The following is a 27,219-nucleotide window of genomic DNA, read 5'->3' as shown; positions in this document are numbered from 1 at the left end:
GGTGGACTGAGAGGGAATGAAAAATGAGGAAGTAGAGTCAAAGAAATTTTGTTTTAAAGGGTTGCAGAGAAATAGGGTAATGACTACAGAGGGATATGGAATAAAGGGAAGGTGTGGTGTGTTTTTTTTGGTGGGTTTTTTTTTTGTAAGATGGGAGATAATAGAGCATGTTTGTTGGTAAGAATGAATCGATATGGAGGGGAAAATTGATGGTGAAAGAAAATGTTTGTTGTTGAATCAAAGTCCTTGAAAAAGGGATGTTTAAAAAGCATAAATGGAAGGCTGACGTGCATTCATTTCAACAGGGGAGAAGGCAGAGAGCCAGGGCACAGAACATGTTGTTTTTTTAATGGCAATTATTTCTTTTATCTTTTTTAAGATCTTTAAAATGCTTAAAGTCATTTTGAAATTGCTCTAATAATTCCATTAGATTTCGAGTGAATGTACCTTCTGGTGTTTATTTTCTAAGTACCTGTCTTCCTCATATATTTGCAGGCTCAGACTTCCTTTTTTGAGTGGTTTTGAGGTAGGCCACCCCTCTTCCAGAGCCCATTACCTACAAGCTTGGAGCTCTTGTACTACGTGTTAGTGGAGAAATTACAGTTTCCAACTCTGAGCTATCTGGCAGTTCAGCCACTTCTGTGTCACATCAGGTTCACAGTTTTTAAAGCAACAACTGGAAGCAGAGGATTTCAGCCTTCTTTTCATCTAGCCCCAATCCAGCTCCCAGTTTCATCCAGGGTATCTAACTCTAGTTTCCCTGCAGAGTTATTTCCACCAGCTCCTAAATCCAGAGTCTAACTACCATGTTTCCCCAAAAATAAGACCTAGCCGAACAATCAGCTCTAACGCGTCTTTTGGAGCAAAAATTAATATAAGACTGGGTCTTATTTTAATATAATACCTGGTCTTGTATAAGGTATAGTATAATAATATCATATCATATCATACCGGGTCTTATATTAATTTTTGCTCCAAAAGACACATTGTCCGGCTAGGTCTTATTTTCAGGGAAACACAGCAGGAAAGGATCTTATGAAGGCATTCATACAAAGTACCTCAGGAAACTTTTGTTTTCCATTTTCCTTCATAGCCCAAAGCCTTAATCTTAAAGAATTAAATTTATGGATATAAGTGAACAGCATGCAATATCATCCAAAAAGAGCCAAACTCAATTGTAGGCTGCATTATAAAAAAATGTAAGTTCTAAAAAGTGAAGATTATCAGTCCCACTCAATGCTGTGCTGATGATTCATTTAATAAACATTAATTGACAGCTCCTAAGGACCAGGCACTGTGCAACACACTAAGAACACATGCTCATCCTTCCTCTTTTGCAATCTGCATATATTTTCTCATGTAATCCTCACAAAAGAACCCTCCAGGAACAGTGTGCTCAGTTTAATCTTCCAGAAAATTTTCTGAAAGAGAAAAAAATGTGTTTTAGAAGAAGGGATCAAAGGTATTGCTTGGTCACCTAAGATACTTACAGATTTTTCTTCCTAAGTTTACGATGCAATTTTAAAACACGGGGTCTTGAATGAGGTAGGAGACAACATGAAAGAATAAAATGAGGCCATGAAAGTGAATGGTTAGGAAGCAATAATTTGAGAAAAGCTCAATATTCACTGATTGAAGAACTGCCATTTGTTTCCTTTTTAACATTATTAAAAATCATGACCCAGAGTAATCTTTAATTGCTAATGTCAGAAAGAGTTATGATGTGGGCCCTTAGGGCTGAACGCTTCCTAACATCAACTTAAGAGCTTACAAATATTTGCTATGATGACTAAGTGGAGCTAAGCCTGAAGATTAGGCAGAACTTGAGACTGCAGGTAGAGAGACTAGTTAAGAGGTCAATAAAAAGTCTAAGCAAGATAGTCTAAACTTGAGTTGTGGCAGCAGGAAATGAAAAGGAAAGGCATTTACGAGATACTAAAGACCAACTTGATAACTCTATGTGGATGGAAAAGGAATCAAGTAACTAGGTTCCAAACTTTAGAGAGATAAGTTAGTGGTACCAGTAGCACATACAGGAAGCAGGGAAGAAGGTGCAGATTTAGGTCAACAGATGGATTTAGTTTGATATATATGACTTTGAAGTGTCAGCAAGACACTCAGAAGGAGATATTTAGCAGACAGTAAGATTAGGGTCTGAAAGCTAAAGGATATAGAGCTAGAAAGATCACACATGTGAAGAGTGTCCAGTACAAAGCCTGGACCCCATATACCTTCTGCTTCAGTCAGACCAAACCATATGCAGTTCTCCATTGGGCAGCTCTTTCCCATCTCTACTTCCAAACAAACTTTTCTATAAATCCAGACACCCTACTTCACACCTGGTTAACTCCTTGTCATCTTTCAGAATGCTCAGGTATCATTTTCCCAAATACCACTCATTTCCACCAGGAGGGTGTTACCTGAGTCTTACCTCTCTATATGTAGGTACCTAATTTTTAGCACCATGTTAAAAAGAGCAGGCCCTTGAAAGACCGATTGAAAGAACAGACTTGGCGTGTGCTCAACAAGCTTTGGAAGGAACTGCATCCTCTCAGAGGTGACCGCTAAAGAAATAAACTTGGATGACATTTCCAAAGGAGAGAAAACTAAGACGTCCTAAATATAGGTAAGCATTGTGGAGCACCTTCACCTAGAAGAAAGCAGTTCCCGAAAATTCTTCTAGACTTTTTCCAGCCCTAAATGCCTCACCTGTAACACAGGGATCATTACTCCTACCTCACAAGTTGCTGGGAAGATTAAATGAGATAGCATACATAGAGCACCTAGTATAATGTCTCAATTAATGTTCCTGTCTGTTCCCCAACTCAATGTGAAAACATGTTAGAGTCTGCTTATTTCTTTGCAATTTTAGTAACTGCTACCCTGAAAAGCAATCCAGGTTAGAAAAACAATGGCCATTTGAGAAAGGGAGGCTAGACTTGTCAGATGCTCCCCCTAAAGCAGAGTTTTTTCAATCTCAACACTATTGTCAATTTTGGCTGAATAAGTCTTTGTTGTAGGGGGCTTCCTGTGCATTACAGGTTGTTTAGCAGCATCCTTGAACTCTACCCACTGGGTGCCAGTAGCACTCTCCAAAAAAATGACTCCAGACATTTGCAAAATGTCCTCTGGTTGAGAACCAATAGCAGTCCCCACCAAAAATGTCTCCAGACACTGCCAAAATTTCCCCTGGTTGAGAACTGCTCTCCAGAATTCTGAAATTGTCACAGAAGTCTAAATCCTTTCCCTGGCATCTACAAATATCTCATAAACTTATGTGTTCCCTCACTGACTGATCTACTCATGAACTTAGGCTTAGACTTTTTAAGTCATTCTCCCTAAAAGTTAACCAAAACTGATAGCTAGCCTCTGAATTGTCAAGCAAGTCATCATAGATAACGCATGCAGTCTGACCACTCAGTGCACAATCACACTCAACCCTTAAAGCCAAACTAATATAATGAAACTAGAAACAGCCAATCCTAAAACATCTTCACACAAAATTAAGAGATTTGTCCCAGCACTCGTGTCTAAATCTTTTAACTACAGGTGGCATTAAGTAGATAGTGCATAAAACGAGTTTTAGTGGCCTAAAGACTTTTACAAGTGTTAAATACATTAATGATATACAAAAAATATTACATATATTTAAGAATTATTTTGTATCATATGCCTACATATTGCAACAACATAAAAAGTTATGTACACTAACAACAACAAAAAAAAACAAAACCCAGAAGCAAAAGTAGTGGAGAAACAAAAACTGAGTTAACAATTCACTAGTATTTTGGAATAAATTGCTTGAAGTTAATAAGTATAGCATGGTAATTAAGAGTACAGACTTGGAATCAGACTACCTGGATTAAAACCCCAACCCTAGATAGGTGACCTTGATAAATTACTTAATCTCTCTATGCCTGTTTCCTCCTTGGTAAAATAGAGATAATTACAGTACCCACCTTGTAGGGTTGTTGTGGAACTGAATGACTTAAAACAGGTTCAGTGCTGATATAGTGCCTAGCACATACATACTTAAGTATTAAACATTATTTATCATTCGTTGTAAGGATGCACAGGCAGAAAGTATACCTTTGGTGGTTATATAAAAGTAGACACAGTAGAGTCCAACAATGAACTTGCACCCAAATGCTCTGGGTTCAAACCGTTAACTAAATATTTCATTTGGGCTTCAATTTCTTCATCTGTAAAATAGGAAAGCACTTTGAAAATGGATTAACATAGGAAAATCTAAGGGCAGTTCCTTTAGTAGGATAGTAGGGAAAAATTGCATCTGTCTGCCAATTTACTAGAGGAAACTTTGTGAAAAGAGGTGACTTTTAAGGAAACACTCTAATAATGGGTCAATAGGGAAAGCACATGACTTGAACCCAGATAGGTCTAATTCAAAAGCCCCTGTTTTACTCTATAGTTTGAAAGCTTAAAATAAAAATAGAACATCCTGAGTTGTTACAAAATAAAGTTTATTTTCTTCGTATGAGGTAGGCACATTAACCTTTTGACGGTAGTAGAAATACATTAAAGGCACTGGCAGGGATTTGGTCACCATCCATTCAAAACAGCATGAACACACCACCAAACCCCTAAGTGACCATTTCTTTTCAATTATCAATGATTCATTCTTTCGGAGGTAAAGTGGGGTGATGTTGGAAGAAATGAGATTTGTCTTGTATAATCAGGAGTGTCCCAATAGTTTTAAATCAATTCGATATGTCCCTTTTTAGTTAGAAAAATCATTGCCTTCCAACGATTATTGCAAAAGCAAGGACTGTGCACACTGCACTTTATACTTATTAGGAAAGTATATTTAACAAACAGCTTTTGATAAGTAAAAGTTGCAACATCAATCACATGTGAGGCAGGCGTCGGACGCAGAACTCTGCCCATTGCTGCCAAAAAGTACAAAGAAAAAAAGAAAAATCAGCCTTTCCTAACCATTCAGCCAAAGGCCGCCCCCACAAAGCCTCAGAGGCGGGGACTGAGTCCCTGGCAGGTGATCTTCACAGGTGCCAGCAATCAAGTCTCTATGAAAAGGAAGGTCAAGTCGTCCTTCCGCGACATTTACGAAAAAATCCCCAAGAATTATGTCTTTGCCCCAGGGCAGAGCAGTCGCTGGGTCTCCTCCTCGTCACCCCGCAGGGAAGAGGAGATGGCCGCGTTTGACTGTGCGCTGGTCCTGCCCGGTTCTCCCGGGTCTCTCTCACCAGCCCAGCCTGAGAGGGCTCCCACGTGGCGCCTGCATTTAGCTCTCAGCCGGCTCCGCAACCCCGACCGGCGCTCTGATTGGTCACGGGCGGCGGGAGCCGCTCCGGAGCACGAGGCGACTCAGCCAAACTGGGAGGGCACCTGACAAGAGGTCGCAGCCCCGCGGGCAGCTTCCGGAGCAGCGGTTTCTGCACTTTGGCCCCATGCCGGCAGCGAGGACGCCACCCAGCGCCACGGCCGCGCAACTACACGTGGGCCCGGGTTGCGGCAGGTGCCGTCACCCTCTACCCTTCCTAGGGTAGCGCTCACCTCAGCGCTCGCGGAGCTTCCACCTTCAGCTTTTTGGGTTTCGGCTCCTGCTCAGTCGCGGCCATCTTTATGCTCCCAACCCACTTAGGCACTGGCGTGCGCCCCTTCGACTCTCTGGCCCCGCCCCCTCTCGTATCACCGCCTCCTTTTTACTAACCCCGCCCCTCCCGACTCCTCCCAGTCTATGCTTCTCCCACCCACAGTCATTGGCTCTACCCCTCGGCTCCACCCATTAGCTAATATACAAACCCTTCATGACCCCGCCCACCCGACTATAGGGGGACCCCAGACTGAGTTAGGCTGCGGATGAGCGCCTGAGTCCAGATGGTGTGAGATTGCCCCCCATTCTTCTAGATTCTGGATGATCTAAAAGATTTATATCCTAAAACGCAAGAGACGTGTTTCTTCTCATTCAGTGTCTTCCCGCTTATTTAATATTTCCAAATCGGTAGACCTAGTTGGTTTCTTTGAAGCTGTTAGTCAGGCAATCTACTGGGCACTCCAACTGCGGGGTCCTCACGGTCTTCTCAGCTGCTTCAGCCTCGGTCCGGAGAGGACCCGGCGCCGAATCACTGACAGGCCCAGGTGTCGGGGTGAGTGTGAGGGGCGGGGAGTCTGAGGTCAGGGGACAGTTCGGAACCTGGGGAGTAGGCTGAATAGCTAGGGTTCCGAACTCCAGCTTGGACTGCGGACCGGAGCGTTCCCGGTGCTGTGGGCCGGGACCGCGCCTCGCTCCCGGCCTTCCGGGCTTTCTTGCCAGCAGGGCCGGAAGGGAGCGGTGCACCTGCAGCTCAGTGTTCTCAGGCCCCAAACCGGAGAGATTCAAGCTCATTGGGGTTCTTCGGCGCGAGAAAAAGGTCTTGTCATCCATAGTGAGCTGGAGTGCCGACGACTCGGCCTTCAGCCCCAGGCTTCTGCTTTGGAGAACAAAACCTCTGACCTACCCGAGCGGACCTCTTGTCTGGGGTGGGGAATACAGTGAGGAGGGGATTGCAGTTCTTCAGGAGAGTGAATATGGAAAAGTGACGAGCGATGTGGCTGGGTGGATTTGATAGATTTGGATTGAACCTGAAGCCTATAGTTTAAGAAGGTGGTGCCACTATAGAATTAGGAGCTGTCGGATGAGGAGAAGGAATTTTGTGGAACTTAGGGATATATCGAGGTTGAAACAGTGATTTAGATGGACATGGTAGAAAGATTAAAAGAAAAAAAAGCGTGGGAAGTAATCCGGAAAGAAATTTACAAGGTGAGAACCCAAACAGGTGAAGTTTCATGTAAGAGGATAAGAAGTACTTGTTTTGTTTGGAGGAACGTTATCATGAAATGTACAAGGGTCAAAGGAGTAAGTTGAAGTCTGAGAATAGGTTGTTGGATTTGTTGATTAGGAAGTTAGCCATTTGAGAGAGCGACTTTCATAGAGTCAGTTACTGAGAGGAGAGACTGCAAGTGGACTCATTTGGAGTATGAAGCAAAAGATTATTGAGCATGAGAAGATCCCTAAAAGGTTCGAGGTTTGTTTGTTTTTAAAGAATACAAAATACATTAAGTTTTGGTGCAGAAAGCAAGTAACCCATGTCTAAGATTAAAGATTCAAAAAGAGGAGATAAAGACCTTGGAAAAGACGAAAGGAAATGGGATCAAAATTACAAATGGAAGAATTAGCTCTGGAAACAAAGGACACTTTCGATTGAAAACATAGGAAAAGTGGAGGAATGAGGTAAATGAAGAATTACCTGACATATCTTTAGTAGGAAAGCTCTCTTTGAAATAAGGTTAGCTTTTCTTACTGAACCTTAGGATTTTTACAATGTTTCTAAATATTCAACATAATATATTATTGGAGTTCCCTGCTGACTAGACATTTTTAAGAATATTTAAGAAGCTCAATAATATCTCTATTCATGGGTAGCAAATGGTATTTGTAGTCTCTCTCCCTCTACAAATGACCTCTCTTATTACACACAGAAAATAAAAGCCATCATCTTCCTGCAACCAAATATACAAATCTTGCCGTTTGTTCAAATCCTTTCACCTAGTCTCCCAATACCATTCTCTCCTACTGTCTCCGGGTCTTCTTTTATTCAGTGATTCTCCTACATCATCAGTCTTTCCCCTCTGCTCACACCTTTCATTGAGCATTTAAAAATCATCTTCCTTAACTTTATGAACTACTCCTATTTATTTTCTTGTCTTTTCATCCCCTTCACAGCTAGAGCTCTTGAATGTATCAACTACTCGCCTTATCTCTTTTCTTCCCAATTCATGCTATTTATTTATCAGCCCACTGTAGCATATCTAGTTTCCAGCTAAACGACCACTGACTACTTTTACAAAGATCACCAGTGTCCTCTGTGTTAAATCATATATCAGTGGGGACAAAAATTGCCTCTTGTGAAACAAATGAAAAAATCATACTCTTTTTATGTATAAAGCACAGATATGTTTACAGTACATAAAGAGATATACAGATATACTGTAGTATTAAAATTTTTATAGGAGGGGTATGATTGAAGGGAAATCTGAAAAAGCAGGAATATTGAAAAGAAAGTTGAGAAACACTATTAAATCAACAGTTATTTTCAGTTCTTATAGCTTGAATTCTTTGTGCCATTTAAAATGTTTAACACTCCATTCTTTTGGAAACACACTAACACACTCTAGTCACTAGAAAACATTATCCTCCCCATCCCCTTTTTTTTAATCCTTCTTCAGCCATATTTTAGTCTTTTTTTTTTAAGGCCTACTTGTTTGACTCAGCTGCTACTCAAATGTTGGAGTTCCTTCCACAGTTTCTCTTCTACTATGCACATTCTCTCTTTGTAATTTTATTCTCCTTATAGTTACAATTCCCATTAGCAAAAAATCATGATTACTCACAAATCGATCTCAAATTTGGCTTCTCTCTAAAGCACCAGACCTATATATACAGTAGTCTTTTGAATATATCCATTTGAGTCAAATGTATCCAGATTTGGGTCAGATTATACAGGATTAGGGCTAAATGCCTCATTTTTCCCTCTCATCTCCACCCCGCCCCCTCCCTAATCTTCGCTCAAACCTGAATGTTTCTCTTTTCATTTTTCTCCATCCTTACTGTCAACACTCTAGTTCAGGCCACCACCATAACACATCTCTCAACTGGTCTCAATGATACTCAGTTGCCCCATTATGCAATTTCTGCAGTACAATCTTAAAACTGTAAATTGGATTGCATGAATCTCCTCCATAAAACCATAGAAAATGATTTTACATTGCCCAGAGAATAAAGTGAACTAATCTCTGCTTATCTTCTTCTCCAGTCTCATCTCACAACTTCCCTCCGCCTCCTAAAATTGCTGAATTTGTACTGGATTTGTCTTGTGTTTTCCCTCACATCAAAGCCTGTGAATTTCTATAGCACACTGTGTTTCCCTATCATAATAGGAATTACATTTTACTGTATTAAGTTGTTTGCCTTCTTCGTTGAACTCTAAACGTGAGTTCAGGGAGTCTAATTTGTTCACCCTTGTATCTTCATTGCTTAATATATAAAACATATTCAAAACTACTTGTTGAATGAATAAATGGTCAAAATATTGGCTGAGAATCGGGAGCTACAGTATTTTCTGGCCTTATTCTCTGGCCTTGGATATGCCTATCTCACCTTCCATGCCTTTATTCTGTTACATAGAGAAGAAACACATTTTCTTTTTTAGACACTATCTTCCAAGGATATTTTGACTATTGTAATTGCAGTGATTATGAATCATCAGAATGAGTGTGTTCAACATTTGGTAAAGGGAATTTATGACATATTTAAGCTGCAGTCAGAACTCTGGTGGAACAGCCTCTGAGCACAGTTTCTCAAGTGGCTTTAAAATAAATTGGGAGAATTCTGCTTTCTGACTCAAAAGATAGTTGTGGTGGTGGTGAGTGTGTAGCTTTCCCAGGAAGTTTATTAAAATAATAAAAGAACTACATCTGCTAAAAGGTTAAGTAGTTAAACAAATAGGCTGCATGTGATATTTATTTAATTGTTATATGCATTAGGCCCTTGGTCATAATATGGATAGAAGAAATAAGCTCTCTTTTCCTATAGTAGAAGGTTAAGATGGGTTTTAAAGCTCAGAACTGTTGAAAGCCACAAGTGTTATACTTTCATCTCAGCACTAAGGATAACAATAATAAATCCAGATGGCCAGTTTAACTTACTGTATTCTTCCAAGACCTGAATTACTGCCAGTGAAAACAACTTTGGTGGAAACTTTTCCTGGAAAGAATTTTTCACCAGCTTAAGAGGATGAGTAGGAATCTGGTTCCTAAAAATAAACAAACAACAAAGTCACTTGCTTTCAGAACAAGCAGGTCTTTTAGGGTATATTGTGGCAATGGGATACCACAGGTCCATGTGAACTATACTTTCTACAGGATGAATGGTTGAGGAAGGTAACCTGTGTCAGCTCTTTTAAATATAATTTATATTGCAAACAATTTATTAGAACACATTTTGGCTCCTAACTAAACAATAAGCATATCCTTCAACTCTTCCTCTTAATTACAAGCTCAAAACAGCACATTTGCTGCCCCGTTCAATGTGGTATAACCACTAGCTGCATGTAGTAATTTAAATTTAAATTAATTAAAAATAAAACTTCAGTACATCGGTAATATTAACCATATTTTAAATGTCCAATAGCCACATGTGGCTACGATACTGGACAGCATAGATATAGGACATGCCCATCATTGCCTGAAATCCTATCAGTGTTGCATTATGTTCCTAATAATCAGTCTCTAAGAGGCAGGTAAAAACAGGAGCTCAGGATTCAACTGGTTCTGGGTTTGAATCCTAGCTCTGATACTTATGCTATGATCTTAGGTCGTAGACTTAGCATTTCTGATACTTTATTGTCATATCTGTAAAATGGAGATAGAGAAGTATAGCATTGACTGCTGAAGATTAAGTGAGATAATGTAGCTAAAGTGCCTAGCATAGTATCTGGTCCACAGTAAGTACTTAATACCTTTTAGATATTATTAATTCATTTATCCTTAATGAATAGAACACTTTGAATGGAACTGAAAATTAATTTTTGTAAAGGATGACATATCAATAGCTGGCTCACCTGAAGTGCTCCAGTCTGGGTCTCACTAAGTTTATTACAGTATTCTGCTTTAAACCACACTATATTTCAGATGAAGATGTTATTTCAAGGAAAAGTGTCATAATACAAATTTAGTTGCAGATCTTATTGCTGGAGATTCTGTTTCATGGAAAAAAAGAAAAGAATCAGCAGAGGTTATAGTCAGTTAAAGTTAATAGGTTCTGTGTAGCAACTCTATATATTCCATTGGCACTAATAGAAATATAAGGCTAACACAAAGCAAACCTACTGAACAACTCATCTAACTAGATAAAGTAGAAAAATTTATCAGGTTTCAGATATTCTGAAAAAATTCAGTAGGTCCAAAGCCTAAGGAATCAAGGTTTATTGCTGCCAACTCAAGTTGATTGCTTGGCTAAACAGAGATGGCTTTGAACAAAGAAACATTTTATTGTTTCCAATAAATAGAAACCCTAAACTATTAACAGCATGTATAACCTTATTAATACAGTAATTACTAAAACACAGTAATTAGTATTAATTTACTTGAAAACTATTAAACATATGCCAAATGGGAAAGAGAAATCATCACCAGATAGTCTTTAAATGTCAGCTGCTTTCATAAAATAACTAACATTCTCTAAAAAGAACTGGTCAGGTTGATGTCATTGTTTTCTGTGTGAACAGAATTGAATGAATCGATTCTAGAAAGTCTTCCTTTCCTCTTTGAAATTTATCTTTGTGCATAGATACTGTATTCAGATTTTAAATTCTTTCTCCTTAGGCTACATGTATCATACATGTATCAAACATGTAGCCTGTAATTTTGAATGAATGGACCACTGTACTAAACACCAAATACTATCCACATAAAAGAAAAAAACGATTAAGGTAATTAGACATTTTCCCACTGACCCCCATATTGCAAGGACAATGAACTTTTTATTTAAACATAACTAACCCATAGAAAAGTATACAAGTCATAACATAAAGTCCAATGATTTATCACAAAATGAACACAACTTGTAAGCATCATCTAGACCAAGAAATAAAACATTACCAGCACCTTAGAAGACCACCCCTATACCCATCTCAGTTACTGCCTCCACTTTCCTCCATAAAATAAACCATTTGAATTTTCAAACAGTTTTACCTGTTCTAGAACTTCATATAAATAAAATCATACAGTGTGTATCCTTTTGTGTCTGTTTGTTCAGTATTGAGTTTGTAAGATTCATCCATATTTGTCTCATGTAGCAATAGCTTATTCATTTTCATTGCTGTATAATTTTTCATTTAATAATACACTGTTTATTTTTATACATTTTTTTGGTACGTTTCTGTTTGATCCACCTGGGAGTGAATTTGTGTGTATAAGGTATTATGATAATGTGTAGCAATACAGTTGATTTTTCATATTAATCTTGTATTCTGCAACCTTGTTAAACTCATTTATTAGCTCTAAGTGTGTGTGGGGGGGAGGGGTGTTTATTTCTTCCTTTCCTAATTAGAAGCCTTTTCATTTTCTTGCCTAATTGCCCTGGCTAGAGCCTCTAGTTGAATAGAAGTCAGAAGAGTGTACATCATTGTTTGTTCTTGATATTAAGGGGAAAGCTTGTGGTCTTTAATGTTAAACATGATGTTAGCTATGGAATTTTCATAGATGCTTTTTATCAGTTTGAAGAAGTTTCTTTCTATTCCAAGTTTAAGGGTTTTTATCACAAAAGGATGTTGGATTTTGCCAAATGATTTTCTTCTGTACCTTTAGAAATGATTCTGTTTTTTTTGTCTTTTATGAGTATTGTGTATTGTGTTGATTGATTTTCATATGTTGTATCAACCTTGCATTCTTGGAATAAATCCCACTTGGTCAGGGTGTATAATCTTTTTATATGTTGCTGGATTCAGTTGCTAGTATTTTGTTCAGGAGTTTTTGCCTCTATATTCTTAAGTGATAACAGTATGTGGTTTCTTGTATTGCCTTGTCTGGTTTTGGTGTCAGGATAATACAAGGATACTTTCTGATGTATACTAAATTTAAACCTTTTCTCCCCCCGCCAGAAAATGATCCACAGTCTATTTCTCATAAACTGCTCCGGTGACATATTTCTAGAGAAGCACTGGAAGAGTGTTGTGAGCCAATCTGTCTGTGATTATTTCTTTGAAGCTCAAGAGAAAGCTGCTGACGTTGAAAATGTACCACCTGTCATTTCAACACCTCACCACTACCTCATCAGTATCTATCGGGATAAGCTCTTCTTTGTGTCTGTCATACAGACTGAAGTGCCACCTCTCTTTGTAATTGAGTTCCTACATCGAGTTGCTGACACTTTTCAGGTTAGTTATTCATCAAATCTTTTGAACTTAAATTACCTAAGTTAGTTGGAGGTGGGACACGTTATTATATTTGTTAATTACCCAGCTATTGACGTGTTGTCTGTCTGTCTGTCTCTTCTACTAAGCATAAATTCATAAAACCTTTTTTGTAGGGTGTACAGTAGCACACATGGCTGCTGCATTCACTGTTTTAGGAGAACAGAACAATCGCATGGTCACGAAAGCCTTATTTTTTATATGCATTACAAATTATGTCCTCAGGAAGCAACAGTGCCCTCCACATACAATTCTATGAATGGTCCCAAGATTTTATTGGTTATCAAGTCTTCTAATATTTACATTTTTTATTTTATCTTGTTTTGCAGAATATACCAAATAGTTTAAAACTTAGCTGTGTGTTTTGGAGTACCGAATCACAGCAAAGGAAGCTTATAGTTCACATTCTTATTTAATGTTTCAGTGTACTTTCTGGCGTAATATGTAATAGGAATTCAATCTAAAAATATTAAGAAAATATTGAGGAATGGTATATAGAACTATCGAGGGTGTTTTTTCCTCTGTATTTCCTCTGTATTCATCTTAAACAATGAATTATGTTACTATAACTATTTTTCAAAACAAAAAGTATTTAGCAAGCCTTTCTTCATGCCTTCCATTGTGCAATATTATATACATTTTGTCAGGACTACTTTGGTGAGTGTTCGGAGGCTGCAATTAAGGATAATGTGGTCATAGTATATGAGCTCTTGGAAGAAATGTTAGACAATGGATTTCCACTGGCTACTGAATCTAACATTTTGAAAGAACTGATTAAACCACCAACAATTCTACGTTCTGTCGTCAACTCTATTACAGGTAAGGTGAAGACATACTTTATTAGGAGCAATTAAAACTTTATAAACAACTCATTGTTGCTTATGTTCTGACAGATTATTAAGGTAGTCCAGTGTAGCCAGAATTAAAGTTGGTGATAATGTTAAAATAGATAGTATATTTCTTTTCATGGAAAGAGGCTAGATTGTAAATGATAAAGAACTTTTGGTTATTACTTTTTTATTATAGGTTTTTCTACAAGACCACAACTTATTACTATTGTTTAACACTAAAGAGTAAGACTGAATAAATTATCTCATTTAATCCTAAAGTAGCCTATATCATGATGGGTGTTAACTAAACTTATGTGGTAATCATTTTGCAATATATACATAAATCATTATGTTATATATCTTAAATTTAACACAATGTTAAGTGTCAATTGTAACTCAATAAAGTTGGGGGAAAAAATACTGTTATAAAACTGGCAATATGCTGCAAACCCTATAATTACTAGCGTATAGAAAATGTAACTCTATACCAGAGTATGTACTATCTCCTCCAAGTCTTTTTTTATACATGCAAGAGAGGTATTAAAACAAAAGGATGTAGGAAAGTAGTCCATTTATGAGATCTTATACTTTGTGTGCCTTGTACTTGTGTTATAAGCTTCCAATTTCTAGCTCTACTGAGCTAGTACATCAGATAACAATATTCTTTTGAGAATATTAAAGACTTATAGAGAAAAATTTCTATGAAACATTATATGCCATTCCAGCTATACTGTCCACGGTTGTAAATGCCTCTCCAAGTGTATTGACCTAAAAAATGGGGTAAGAGAGGCCTGGAAAAAAATGATCGTTCCATAGCTCTTATTCATCCTCTGTACAAGGCTGAGTGACAGGAGAAATTCAAAGAAAGATCATCTCATCTGTGCTCCTAAAACTTACACTCTGGATGGGAGAGACTGGAAAATAAATTAAAATATATAAATAATAGTGTAAAGTTTTTAAAAGCAATTTCATACTTTATAGATGATGTAGTCACACTGGAAAGTGTTGTTGTTAAGAATGTACCACTTTTGAATTGGAAATCTACATTAACCAAAAATGTTGAATATGTCACTCCTCAAGGATATATGTTTGGGACAATCAGATTTATTTTCAGATCTATGTCAGCTTACCAGGAAATTAGCCCGCTGTTGAACATGAGCCATATTGCAGCCAGATGGGTGTGCTGACCTTAAAATGGAAAAAGGCCAAAGTATGTTCTTCATTGCAGTTACTCCACTGAGGCCTGCTTGGCAGCATCTCATGTTGAATCTAAGCTGAATACCAAAGGACCTAGTTATCACTCTGTATTCTCAGTGGAGACATTTTATCAGCAGAAGGGTTTGAAACAACCAGCTTCTTTTTTCATCAGTGGCAGCAGGATGAGATTCTGTTGTTGAGCCACTGGAATTAGGTTAGGTTACTGTTAACACACAGGAAGCAAAAGATAAGTAAATGAATTTAACCTGGATTGGCAGATAGAGGACCACATGGCCTATTTCTGTCTTCTGGAAATTTGATCATGTTGGTATGGATATGTGTCCAACAATTCTGGAAACCTTCTGCAACTTCAGTGAAGAAAAACCCAAATATTAAAGAAGCAACTAAAGCATTCGATTTTTTTTTTTTCTGTTAATGCCTTTTCTGATGATTATTTTATGCATTAGCTTCGCTTTCTCCTTTTCTGGTTTTTAGGCAGTAGTAATGTTGGGGACACACTCCCCACTGGGCAGCTGTCCAACATCCCATGGCGCCGGGCAGGGGTAAAGTACACAAATAATGAAGCCTATTTCGATGTCGTTGAAGAAATAGATGCAATTATAGATAAATCAGGTAATTGTGTATATGCAGTCTTATTTGGGAAAAACAGTTCAGCTGACATAAGCTGAATAGACAATTGAAATCCCTTGGCAGTATGGTTTCAGTGGAAAAGCTTTGGTTTTCTAATTGTTTAAAAATCTGTTTATTTTGCCCAGAGATTACATATAATTTTCATAACCACTAGTTGAGATCTGCCAAACCTTTGTAAATCAGATCTTATGCTGTCTTACATTTAGCTAGTTATTACCCTGTACACCTCTCCCTCTTGCCATTCATTCATTCTAACATTTACTATATATCTATTGTATACCATACCTTTGCTGCTACTTTTGTGCAGTACTTCTAGTAAAGACCCCAGACAAAATAACAGTACTCTGTTAGAATCATAAATTTTTTTTAAAAACATCTAGTCCAACCCTCACATTTTACACAGAAGGAAACTGAAGTTCAGAAGGGCTAAGTAATCTGCTCAAGGTAACACAGCTAGTTGGTGTGTGAAAATGAGTTACTGTGAAATAATAGCTAATATCTTTTCTATAGTGAGTGCCCTTTTCAGTGTAAAATTCCATTGTACAGAATAATAGCTATATTACAGAATAATGGCTCCTGTTTCTTAAAAGTTAACAGATAGCTTAATCCATTTCATGAGAAACTTGCCTCATTTTTAAATTCTGTTAAAAATATTCTAACTTTATATCCAGCACTAGTACAAGTTTGACTATAAAGATATAGACAGGTTTGATTTTCCTCAGAATTATTATATTCCAACCAGAGTTAGGTACAGGCCATGGCACTTAAAAAGCTGTCTGAAGTGGTGTAATGGATCTCTGTCCACTGACCTGTTAATAGATGTGCAAAGCTTCAGTATGTCTGACACCCAGGAGGTATCTCCATTACTTCAGAGATAGTGATAGCTCTAGTAAAGACGCAGATTCTAGTGATGTTATCACCCTGTTTTTTCTTTCTTCAGGATCTACAGTCTTTGCAGAAATTCAGGGGGTCATTGATGCTTGCATTAAACTATCTGGAATGCCTGACCTTTCCCTTTCTTTCATGGTAGGTTTTGTTCTCCTGTTCTGTAGCTGCTTTCATGCCTAATCCATGTGAAGTACTAAGTGAAATGATAAATACTGAGACATGTTGGTATCTTAGAATGCAGAAGACTATCTCAGAAATATCCTTAGCACAACTTACCAAGAAAATAGCTTATATGATGAGCGTAGCCTTCATGGAAAAGCTGAGGAAAGGTCTTTGCCTGGATGTGCTAGAAGGAGCTTAAATGGCAGGCTGGTTTCTGCAAATCTGCTGTGTTATTTTTACTGAATTGTTATTTGCTTTGCTGATAGGAAAGGGCATTGATTTTTTGCATCATTTTAGACTTGGTATGACACAATCAAGAGAACTGAGTTCTGATGCTATCTCTGTCACTAGCTTGTTCTGACCTTGAGTTCTTTGAACCTATGTTTTTTTTTCATCTATGAAATGGGAATGATACTACTTGTATTTTCTACCTCATAGAGTTATTGAAATTCAAATAAAATAAGGCATATAAAATTTTATATTATGAAACCATAAGGTTGTGTTGATGGGGTCACAGTAACAAACTCTTACATGACCTTTAAGGAGCATATTAATTTCTCATAATATCTGAGTAGCATTGCCATATTCATTATACTCTATGAATATGGCTGTGTTCTGTTTTCCTGGCAGAACCCAAGGCTTCTAGATGATGTCAGCTTCCACCCCTGCATCCGGTTCAAGCGTTGGGAATCTGAAAGAGTTTTGTCATTTATTCCTCCGGATGGAAATTTTCGACTCATATCATATCGTGTCAGCTCACAAAAGTATGTTGATGCATCAACCAGATACTGCCATCATATACCAATGTGCTGGGTAGAACTGACTTCCCTGTTTCATTCTGACAGTTAGATACTTGAATTCATCATTGTTCTCTTTAGCCATGGTTCACCAGGATAGCCAACGACTGGTGAAAATATGTCTAAAATAATCAGTGTACCTTGACTCTAAGAGTATGGAGTAGTAGTAAATGAGACTAGTCAAATACCTGAAAACAAGCATTTGGGACTTGTACCTGAGAACAAACATTTGGGACTATGTATAACTTGGGCAAAACCGTGATCCGTGCTATAATTTTACTATAGTCTGTAGACTTCATGGCTGACAGAAGGAGACAGACCTACCGATAGTTCCCCAGACATCCCCCAACTGAAGAGTGATTTGAAGAGTGGCTTCAAGTCACTCTTCTCTGCACTGTGGTTTAAATGCATGATTCAGTGTTGTGGTTTATAGCTGGTTTGTCCCTTGAAAATATCAGAAGTTATTTGGGTAACATCAGGACATGACTCAAAAGTAGAGGAATTGTTTCTTGGCTTTTACCACAAAGGAACTGCTTTATTTAGTTTTTATAATTTTAAATTATTTCTATGGGATCTTAATTCATTTCTTTAAACTACTGCTATTTGCCCCAATTGTTGATCCTATCATTGAGCTTCAGATCTCTATCTTTATTTGTATAGTTATTGCTCAGAAATTGTCATTCCTAATGCAGTGGTACCTGAACACTGAGCTATGCTCACCACCTCCCTTCAGCCTGCCCCCGATACAGAATCTGCAGTTCTGAAGGTACTGGGCCCTATAGTGGGATAAGAGGCAGAGTAAGATACTCTGCACTGAGGTTTTTAGGCCGCCTCCTGAGCTGTCTCATAACATTAATTGTGTGTGTCTGTGCTTTTGTGTCTTTCTTTATCTTTTTAGTCTAGTGGCAATACCAGTGTATGTGAAGCATAGCATCAGCTTTAAGGAGAACAGTTCCTGTGGCAGATTTGATATTACAATTGGACCAAAGCAGAATATGGGAAAAACTATTGAAGGAATCACAGTGACAGTTCACATGCCAAAAGTTGTGCTGAATATGAACCTGACACCAACACAAGGCAGCTATACATTTGATCCAGTTACCAAGGTACAGCTACCTCAAATCAAGAGTGAGCGAGTGTTTCTGCAGTCTTTGTTTTGTGATTTGCTTGGGGAGTAGGTAGAGGGAAGGTTTAGTGTCTTGGTTAAAACTAAAGTCCCTGATGAAACCTAGAGAGCATACTGTGCTGTGCTTCTGCCACTGGCTGTGAAGGGAATCCTGTATCTGCTGCCGAGTAGAACAACTGCAAAGAGACTCATCCTGTCCTCCTCCATAAAGTGCCTTTACTCTTCATTGATAATCCAGAGACACACTCATTTTCTAGTGAGGAAGATGTGAAAGCTTTTTAAAAAGAGAAAAGTATTTTGTGGGTATAAAAAGATATTGTTAAATTTTCTATTGAAATTGGTCATTAAGACCTTTCTCTTCCTTTTCAATTTAAAAGCATTGTTTCATACTTTTCCACAGGGGATGTTGGCTGGAAAGCTACTTTCTCACCCTATATAAATGTGCCTCAAGCAGAGGGTTTTCAGAGAAACTCTAAAAATTTATTTTCTTTCAGCTTCCTCCTTGGGTGAAAAATACTCTTTTCAATAGCAGAGTCATTGAGCTGCCTGATAAATGAAAAAATACATTTTAAAATAAAATCATAGAATGTTAAAGATCATCTAATCCAGTCCTGAGTATTCAAAGAACCTCTCCAGAGACCACACAGGGTTGAGAAGTGAAGGGGAGTTCCAGATCCATAGCCCTTCAGTCCAGCTTCAACCATAACAGCTTTGCTTTCTCCTCTTAGTAAGCTTCCACCCTAAAGATTTCCTTTGAACGAAGTGTCCCATAGCTAAAAGTTTAAAAATACCAATTTAAGTCAGTCTTATCATTTTATAGAAAATAAACTGAGGCCCAGACAGAAACAATAAAGTCGGTATAGTGGAAAGAACATTTGAAATCAGATAGCCTTAGGTTCAAAGCCCAACCTTCTCACTAACTGTCTGACCTTAAGCAAATCATTTGACCTCAGCCTTAATTTCCTCATTTGTAAAAAGACAAAATCTAAATCATAGGTTACTATGAAATAATGTACAAATAGTGCTATATCCAAAAGTAGATGTTCAACAAATGTTGGTTCTCTACTTACTCTCCATTCAGTCACAGAACTAATTAGTGGTAAACTCAGTGAAGATCCCAGGTCTCAATGACCCAGTTAGGATGGCAAAGTAGGTAAATGCTATACTTGCCTTCTCTCACGACCACATTAAAATTACAACTAAACTGTAGAACAACAATCAGAGTCACCTGAAGTCTAACTGAGCTGAAGCCCTACAACTACGGACACACAGAAAAAAAACACTTCAGGATTGGCAGAGACATGGAATGGACTGGTCCCACACCTGCCTGTGACCATTAAAAATCAGGAGGGATATCTCAGCTGCAGAGATCCCCCAACTGGAGGGGTGAGGAGTCCCAGCCCCTTACCAGCCCAGGGTTCCAGTGCCGGGGAGAGAAGTCCCCTAATTTCTGGCTGTGAAAAATAGCAGAGATTGTGGCTGAGTGAACTCCAGCCACCCCTCTTAAAGGGACTATGCACGGACTTACCGTTGCAATCACTGCTTCTGAGCTCCGGTGCTGGGGCAGCAGGTGGAGAGGCGACTGGCACATACATGGGAAACTGACTTGTATGACTACAGGACGAGGGCTGGAGGGACAGCTTTCTCCCAGATAGAGGAACTGGCAGAAGCCATTGTTTCTTTGTTGAGCCCTCCCCTTTCCCGGAGTGCAGACGCTGGTGGCTGCCATATCTGAATCTCCATCAAGCTGGCTAACGCTGTTCTTTTGCCACACCCTGGTGATTTGAGACCCCACCCCACTCAACTTTTGGGCACACCCAAACTTGCTTCCAGTGGCTTTTTCATACAAGCCACCTGCCTTAGCTCATACCACAGACTTTCCTAGGGTCTCTGAAAGGTTTGCAGAACACAGACAAGCAGTATCTGGCTTGAGTGTGTCCCATACCTCTGGCTGAGCAGCCCTAAGCCCAGCACTAGTGGCAGCCGACCTTGGTTCATGGCTTGGCCTCTCCAGGCATTTTCAATCAAGGCATGGGCAGCGGCCGTCTGCAGATTGTTTTGTGGCTCCTGCCTGGTGGCCCCAGCTGGGACATGGGCTGCAGCTGAACTTGACCCGTAGCAGGTCCCCTCCCAGGTGGCACACCAGTAGCCAGCTTCAAAACAAGTAGGAACATCACCCAGCCACCTCCAAGGACGACACACCCAGGGAGCAGATTGGCTAAGTACCAGAGCCCTGCTGATGCAGATCCTACACTGCATCAGCAGAGTAGATCAGCCCCTGCACCACAACTCCTCCACTGTGTCACAGCAAGTCCTCACAACCAGTGAGACCAAGGGTGAATCCTTCCCGTTGATAATGCAAATAGCAACCAAGGCTCAACTACAACAAGAGGGCACACACAACTCACACAAGGGACCACCTGGAGTGTGTGGCTCAGGTGACCAGGAATACTGTGCCACTGAACCCACAGCACATCTACTACATAAGGCCACTCTACTGGGAGACATAGCAGCCCTACCTAATACATAGAAACAAACAGAGGGAGGCAGCCGAAATGGGGAGACAAACATGTCCCAAATAAAATAAAGCTCTAGAAAAAGAACTAAACAAAATGGAGACAAGCAATCTACCAGATGCAGAGTTCAAAACACTGGTTATAAAGATGCTCAGTTGTTTCAGGCAGAACTTCAACAAAGAGATAGGAAGCATAAAAATGGAAATAGAAAACATAAAAAAGAACTAGTCAAAAATAAAGAATACAATAGTGGAAATGAAGAATACATTACAGGGAATCAACAGTAGATTAGATGAAGCAGAAGATCGAATCAGCGATTTAGAAGATAAGGCAGCAGAAAACACCCAATCAGAACAGAACAGCAAAAAGAAAAAAGAAAAAAAGAATAGTTTAAGGGGCCTCTGAGACATCAAGCGTACCAACATTCGCATTATAGGGATACCAGAAGGAGAAGAGAGAAAGCAAGGAATTAAAAACCTATTTAAGGAAATAATGATGGGAAACTTTCCCAACCTGGCAAAGGAAATAGATATACAAGCCTAGGAAATGCAGAGTGCAGCAAGAAAAAAGCAGTTACCTACAAGGGAGCCCCCATAAGACTGTCAGCTGATTTCTCAACAGAAACTTTGCAGGAAAGAAGGAATTGGCAGGAAATGTTCAAAGTGATGAAAAGCAAGGACCTACAACCAAGATTACCCAGCAAAGCTGTCGTTTAGAATTGAAGGATAGATGAAGAGCTTCCCAGACAAGAAAAAGCTAAAGAAGTTCCTCACCACCAAACCAGTATTACAAGGAATGTTAGAGGGACTTCCTTAAGACAGAAAAAAATATATGTATATATGAATAATGAAAAGGCAATAACTACATACCTATCAACAATAACTTTCAGTGTAAATGGGTTAAATGCTCCAATCAAAAGATAGGGGGGCTGAATGGATAAGAAAACAAGACCCTTATATATGCTACCTATAAGAGACTCATTTCAGATCAAAAGACACACAGAGGGATGGAAAAAGATATTTCATGAAATTGGAAACAAAAAAGCTGGGGTAGCAATACTTATACCAGGCAAATTAGACTTTAAAATAAAGGCTATAACAAGACACTTCTGGGTATTTATTTGAAGAAACGCAAAATGGTACTTTGAGGGCACATGCTCATCCATATGTTCATTGCAGCATTATTTACAATAGCCAAGATATGGAGGCAGCCTGGGTGTCCCTGAATGGATGAATGGATAATGAAGAGGTGGTACACATATACAATGGAATAGTACTCAGCCATAAAAGAGAATGAACTTTCCATCTACAACAACATGGATGGACCTAGAGGGTATTGTGCTGAGTGTAGCAAGTCAGAGACAGACAAATGTCATATGATTTCACTTATAAGTGGAATCTAAAGAACAAAATAAATGAAACAGAAACAAACACATAGATACAGAGAACATTTTGATGGTTTCCAAGTGGGAGGGGTTTGGGGTTAAGTGAAAAAGAAAAGGATTAAGAAATACAAACTGGTTGTTACCCAGTAGTCATGAGGATGTAATGTATAGCACAACAAATACAGTCAATAATATTGTAATAACAATGGTGTCAGATGGGTACTAGGTTTATTGGGGTGATAGATGGGTGGGGGGTTGGATGCAGGGTGAAGGTGAAGGGAATAAGAAATACACATTGGTAGTTATAGTCATGGGGATGTAAAGCATAAGGAATATAATAAATAATATGGTAACAACTATATATAGTGCCAGGTGGGTACTAGTCAGGGAGATCACTTCTTAAATTATATAAATGTCTGACAACTACGCTGTATACCTGAAATTAATATAAAGTAATATTGAACATCAACCGTAATTAAAAAATTAAAAAGGGGGGAAAGATAAAGGGGAATTAGAGATTCAAACTTCAGGTATAAAACAAGTTAAGTCTTGGGGGTGTATTATACAGCATAGGAAATATAATCAATAATATTGTGATAGCGTGGTACGTTGTCAGATGGTTGCTGGACTTACAGTGATCACTTCTTTAGCATAGGGAATATAATCAGTAATGTAATAACTAAGTATAGTGCCAGGTGAGTACTTTTGAATAACTATTACGAACACCTGAAACTAAAATAATGTTAGCTATATTTAAATAAAAATCTAAAAAAAAAAAAAATGTCTGAGGTCTTTTGCTTCCAAGACACTGTGCTTCATTTTGTACAAAAATTTATGGTGTCTTTGAACAGTGTCTTTGAACATTTATCTTTATTAAATGGTTCAGGTTGTTTTTGTTTTTCATGTCTTTTTAAGGTACTAACATGGGATGTGGGCAAAATTACTCCACAAAAGCTCCCAAGTCTTAAAGGACTGGTAAATTTACAGTCTGGAGCACCCAAGCCAGAAGAGAATCCAAGCCTTAACATACAGTTCAAGATCCAGCAGCTTGCGATTTCAGGTAAGCATAAATTTGACTTGTGTTTCAGAGTAACTGAATTTTGCTGAGGTTGACTACTGGTTGCTTAGGAGAGTGAGTCATATTCCCTCTCCAGAAAGAGCAACAGCTCCATTTGCCTTTCATGCTGTGTATGGGGCCAGACTCTCGGGTGCAGTGATTTTGGAGGGCGCCCTATTTCACACAGCTTCACTTCACCCCCACCCTCATTCAAGCACCAAAGAAGACATCATTCATACTCACAGAGAGTAGAATCATCCTTAAATTCCTTGCCCATGTGGGAATCTGAACTAAATCATGTGAATGGTAGAAGGGACATTGCTTCCAAATGGTGGAAGGGACACTGGTTAATGTCAGACTTACTGTGTCATGCTCATTGTTAAACAAATGTTAACAATTTGTGACCAGGAAAATAATTTATTTATTTCCTTACCCATTCTTTTTGACACAGGCTTAAAAGTAAACCGCTTGGACATGTATGGGGAGAAATATAAGCCATTTAAAGGAGTCAAATATGTCACAAAAGCTGGAAAGTTCCAAGTGAGGACATGAGAAGAGGCCAACATTCCTCAAGACCTGTTTGTTTTCCAAGTGTCATTACAGTTTATTACTATTAGGTACCAAGTGGGTGGGAATACATATTCTAGTTAAAGCATATGTTGAGCTGCACACTGCTAACAAAGTTGCTTAGTAATCAGTGTAGGGTTCTTAAGGAGCATTAAGCTCAGGTAACTTTTGAATGACTTAGCTTATTTTGTATCTTTTCACTTAGGAAGATTTGGGAAGTGATTTCCTCCCTAGGAGGATACCAGCTGGGGGCTGCACATGTTAACAGTAAAGGCAGAAGGCCACAGGGATACCCTCTCCGGAAACAAGGCAGCAGGAGCTGTCTTAATCTGTAATGTGATGTGTCAGGTGCAGCCAAATATCCACCTGATCTTAGCCATCCCAAATCTGTGTCTGTCCCAACAGAGGAAATTTTCCCCACCCCGAGAAGTTTACAAAAAACTGCCTCTTCAAGTGTTTGCCTTACTCAGCTTTTCACTTGTGCCATTAAGCAAGCACTGTAGCAAAAGCCACTTCCACATGGCCCTGGCCGGGAGCACTGCTCCGTGCCCCATTCTCACTGTACTTGGTATTGTATTTTTTATAAATAAGATTTTTATGTAAAGCTCCAATTTTGATTTACAGGGACCTTGCTGCAGTAAGTACCATCTCAGTTTTGTGCCATTGGTTCAGCTGTTAGCACAGTAAAAATCATTTGTATCAAAGGGGCAAATGCTTTAAGGTAATAAAAGGGAACACTACTGCTTTTTGGAAGTTACAGCAAGCACAAGCATTTGAGATTTTAAGCAAATTAAACGACTGAGAGAAACTTAAGTGAACCTTTGCCATCTTCATGTTTTCTAAAGCCTATCAAACGTCAGTTAAACTGTAGGCAGCCTGAAGGCCTCATGCCCTAGTTCATTCAGCGACAGGAGGAAAACGCCTCCCTGTCCTCATTTCTGTTCCTGTTTGTAAGGGCTGGAGTTTGCCTGTCCCTTGTCTTTGGGGAAACTCCCTTTCCATTCTGTGCTTCCCACGGCGCTACTCAATAGATTCCTCCCTGAAATGATTGTGGTAATTGTCACTGGAGTACTTACATGTCTGCTGTGCTGACAGTACGTGGAGGTACATTATATTGAGGCAGAAACACAGTCCTCAGTAACATTGAGAAACTGTACTGCTCATCGTGGTCAGCAAGTCAGTTTATAGTTGTAACATTTCACTCAACTGTACTGGCGTAGAAGTCCAGTTATTTTGCCTCGTTAGACATGAAGAATGGAGAAAAGCTAAAAGTTAAGATCTAAGTGCTTGTTCTTCATGGTTCCTCTTGTTCTTACTTACGCTATTAAGTTCTTCTGAGTCCATTCTTTTCATTCTTTATCGTGCTAAAGATAGCCTTGACACTCAGCGCCCTCTGCTGTGGGGCTGGTGGGCGGTGCTGGGACCGGAGCCCACCACACAGCAGCATTCTGACCTTCGTCTGCCTGGGGCTCCCAGCCTGCCTTTCATCTAACGGGAAAGGTCACTTACTGAAACTTTGAAATTTCTCGGGTGATCAATATCAGCTTGGCAGCTAAAATCAAGGTGTCACCAAATATTGATTCCCTGTTTCAGGCTGGTTACCCAGTTCAATTGCTTTTCATTTTTAATGTCTTAACTCTTCAAAGTTCATACCTCAAAAGAGCAGTCAGTCGGTACATTTGCTTTTCTGTCTGCAGAATCCTTTCTCAGCCATCACTCCCTGGACTATCCAGTTTTCTTTCTGTGCTGTCCTGTGTACAAGCAGATTGTTTGCCACAAGTCCCTTGCCTCTAGCAAGTTCTGCTAAAACTTCCAAGTAGACAATTTCTTGTTACAATTAAATTATTCTATTTATTAATTTGACTGAACCCAGTAAATCCTTTCTCTAGTTCTGGCTATTACACTGTCAATAAAATGATGAAAGCAACAAGTTGGTTTCTCAGCTTGACTGTCGATTGAACATTCTCAGATGGGCCCTGTCAGACCAGGCAAACATGATCAGACGTTGCTCCGCATTCTCCAAGAGGTGAGGGTTGCTGCAAAGCACCTCCAAGGGCTCCTCTCTCAGCCTCTACATTAAATGTCTGCGTTCTGAGCATCACCGTTCTGTCCAGACTGAGCACAGCTTCCGCTCCCTACCACCACCACCTAATAATAAAGATCCATTAATACTTAGTAGTATTGGGATAGTTTCCAAGCACAGAATTCTAGCTAATCGCAGAAAAGCTCCGTCTTCTAAATTCTTAAAGGAGTATATCTCAAGAGCAAGTGAAGTAGGTGCTCATTTTCTGCCTAAGACAGTCACCATCATTTTGTGCAAAGGGATTTATGTGATGGGTTCCTTCTTTAAGTGTTGCTACAGAAGAATCCTTGAAAGATGCTGGTCCTCTTGTCCTTTGAGTCATCTGATTTGAGAAAACTACTACACTGTAATACAGCAGGAAGGCAGTACCAGTGACATACAGTGAGTTGCCTCAGTGAGACCGTGAATACTGTTTTCAGATGTTACTGAGCTAATGCAGTAGCCTTGGACATTTCCCTTTAACAGGCTGGACGCTGCCTCCCAACTCAGCAACTTTTCTGTTAAAGCAACACTATCGCCTTTTCATATTTACTCCTTTCAGACCTAGAAAGTCAGGTAAAAAGTGATGTCCCAGCTCTACTCCACAAACCTACTTTTTTAATCAGCTTCCTCAAGCAAGAGGAATATGTCCCCCAAAGCCAGCTCTGCCTCCTCGCCCTGGTGGATCCCTGAAAAACCCCAGTGTCTTGTATTGGGCTTTGGAAATAGAAACAGCAGACCTGTGGTTTCCTGCACACGTCACAGCTTCAGCTTCTTACGGGATAGTGATGGAGTCCATGAACAGCTAGAATCTTCTAAGGCGATGACAGACCACTTCAGCCAGAGGATGAGCTACACCATCTGGTTGGTTTCCTCCTGCTGTCACATTTGCTCCTTCTAGTATAGAATCCCCAAAGCTGTCCCTTATTACACAGATCTTTGGTAAGTCAATACACTACTGTTGGTTTCTTCTACTTTTCTGGATTAAATAAA

The 27,219-nt window shown here is 39.2% G+C and overlaps 2 protein-coding genes across 2 annotated transcripts in view; one reads left to right on the top strand and one right to left on the bottom strand.

Annotated features, from left to right (window-relative positions):
* ADK (adenosine kinase) overlaps nt 1–5,673 on the bottom strand; it is a 450,882-nt gene extending 445,209 nt beyond the window's left edge. The window contains exon 1 of the mRNA XM_019745975.2: nt 5,533–5,673. Within this exon, the coding sequence (XP_019601534.1) occupies nt 5,533–5,597 (65 nt within the window). The 5' untranslated portion in view covers nt 5,598–5,673. The remainder of the gene's footprint in view (nt 1–5,532) is intronic.
* A 146-nt stretch (nt 5,674–5,819) lies between these two features.
* On the top strand, nt 5,820–26,094 carry AP3M1 (adaptor related protein complex 3 subunit mu 1). Its single transcript, XM_019745887.2, has 9 exons — nt 5,820–6,125; nt 12,678–12,953; nt 13,637–13,808; nt 15,512–15,649; nt 16,608–16,693; nt 17,348–17,481; nt 18,413–18,620; nt 23,456–23,600; nt 24,049–26,094. Exons 2-9 carry the CDS (start codon nt 12,681–12,683, stop codon nt 24,147–24,149), a joined length of 1,257 nt encoding a protein of 418 aa, XP_019601446.1. The 5' UTR covers nt 5,820–6,125; nt 12,678–12,680; the 3' UTR covers nt 24,150–26,094.
* The last annotated feature ends 1,125 nt before the right edge of the window (nt 26,095–27,219 follow it).

The sequence above is a fragment of the Rhinolophus sinicus genome, linkage group LG07, assembly GCF_036562045.2.
Source record: "Rhinolophus sinicus isolate RSC01 linkage group LG07, ASM3656204v1, whole genome shotgun sequence".
Taxonomy (NCBI): domain Eukaryota; kingdom Metazoa; phylum Chordata; class Mammalia; order Chiroptera; family Rhinolophidae; genus Rhinolophus; species Rhinolophus sinicus.
This window is presented reverse-complemented; position numbering and strand designations above follow the sequence as displayed.

Coding starts and splice junctions, on each gene's coding strand:
- AP3M1 (XM_019745887.2), top strand. CDS start 12,681: ATGATCCACAGTCTATTTCTCATAAACTGCTCCGGTGACATATTTCTA. Junction 12,954..13,636: donor GAGTTGCTGACACTTTTCAG/GTTAGTTATTCA, acceptor ACATTTTGTCAG/GACTACTTTGGTGAGTGTTC. Junction 17,482..18,412: donor TATCGTGTCAGCTCACAAAA/GTATGTTGATGC, acceptor TTATCTTTTTAG/TCTAGTGGCAATACCAGTGT.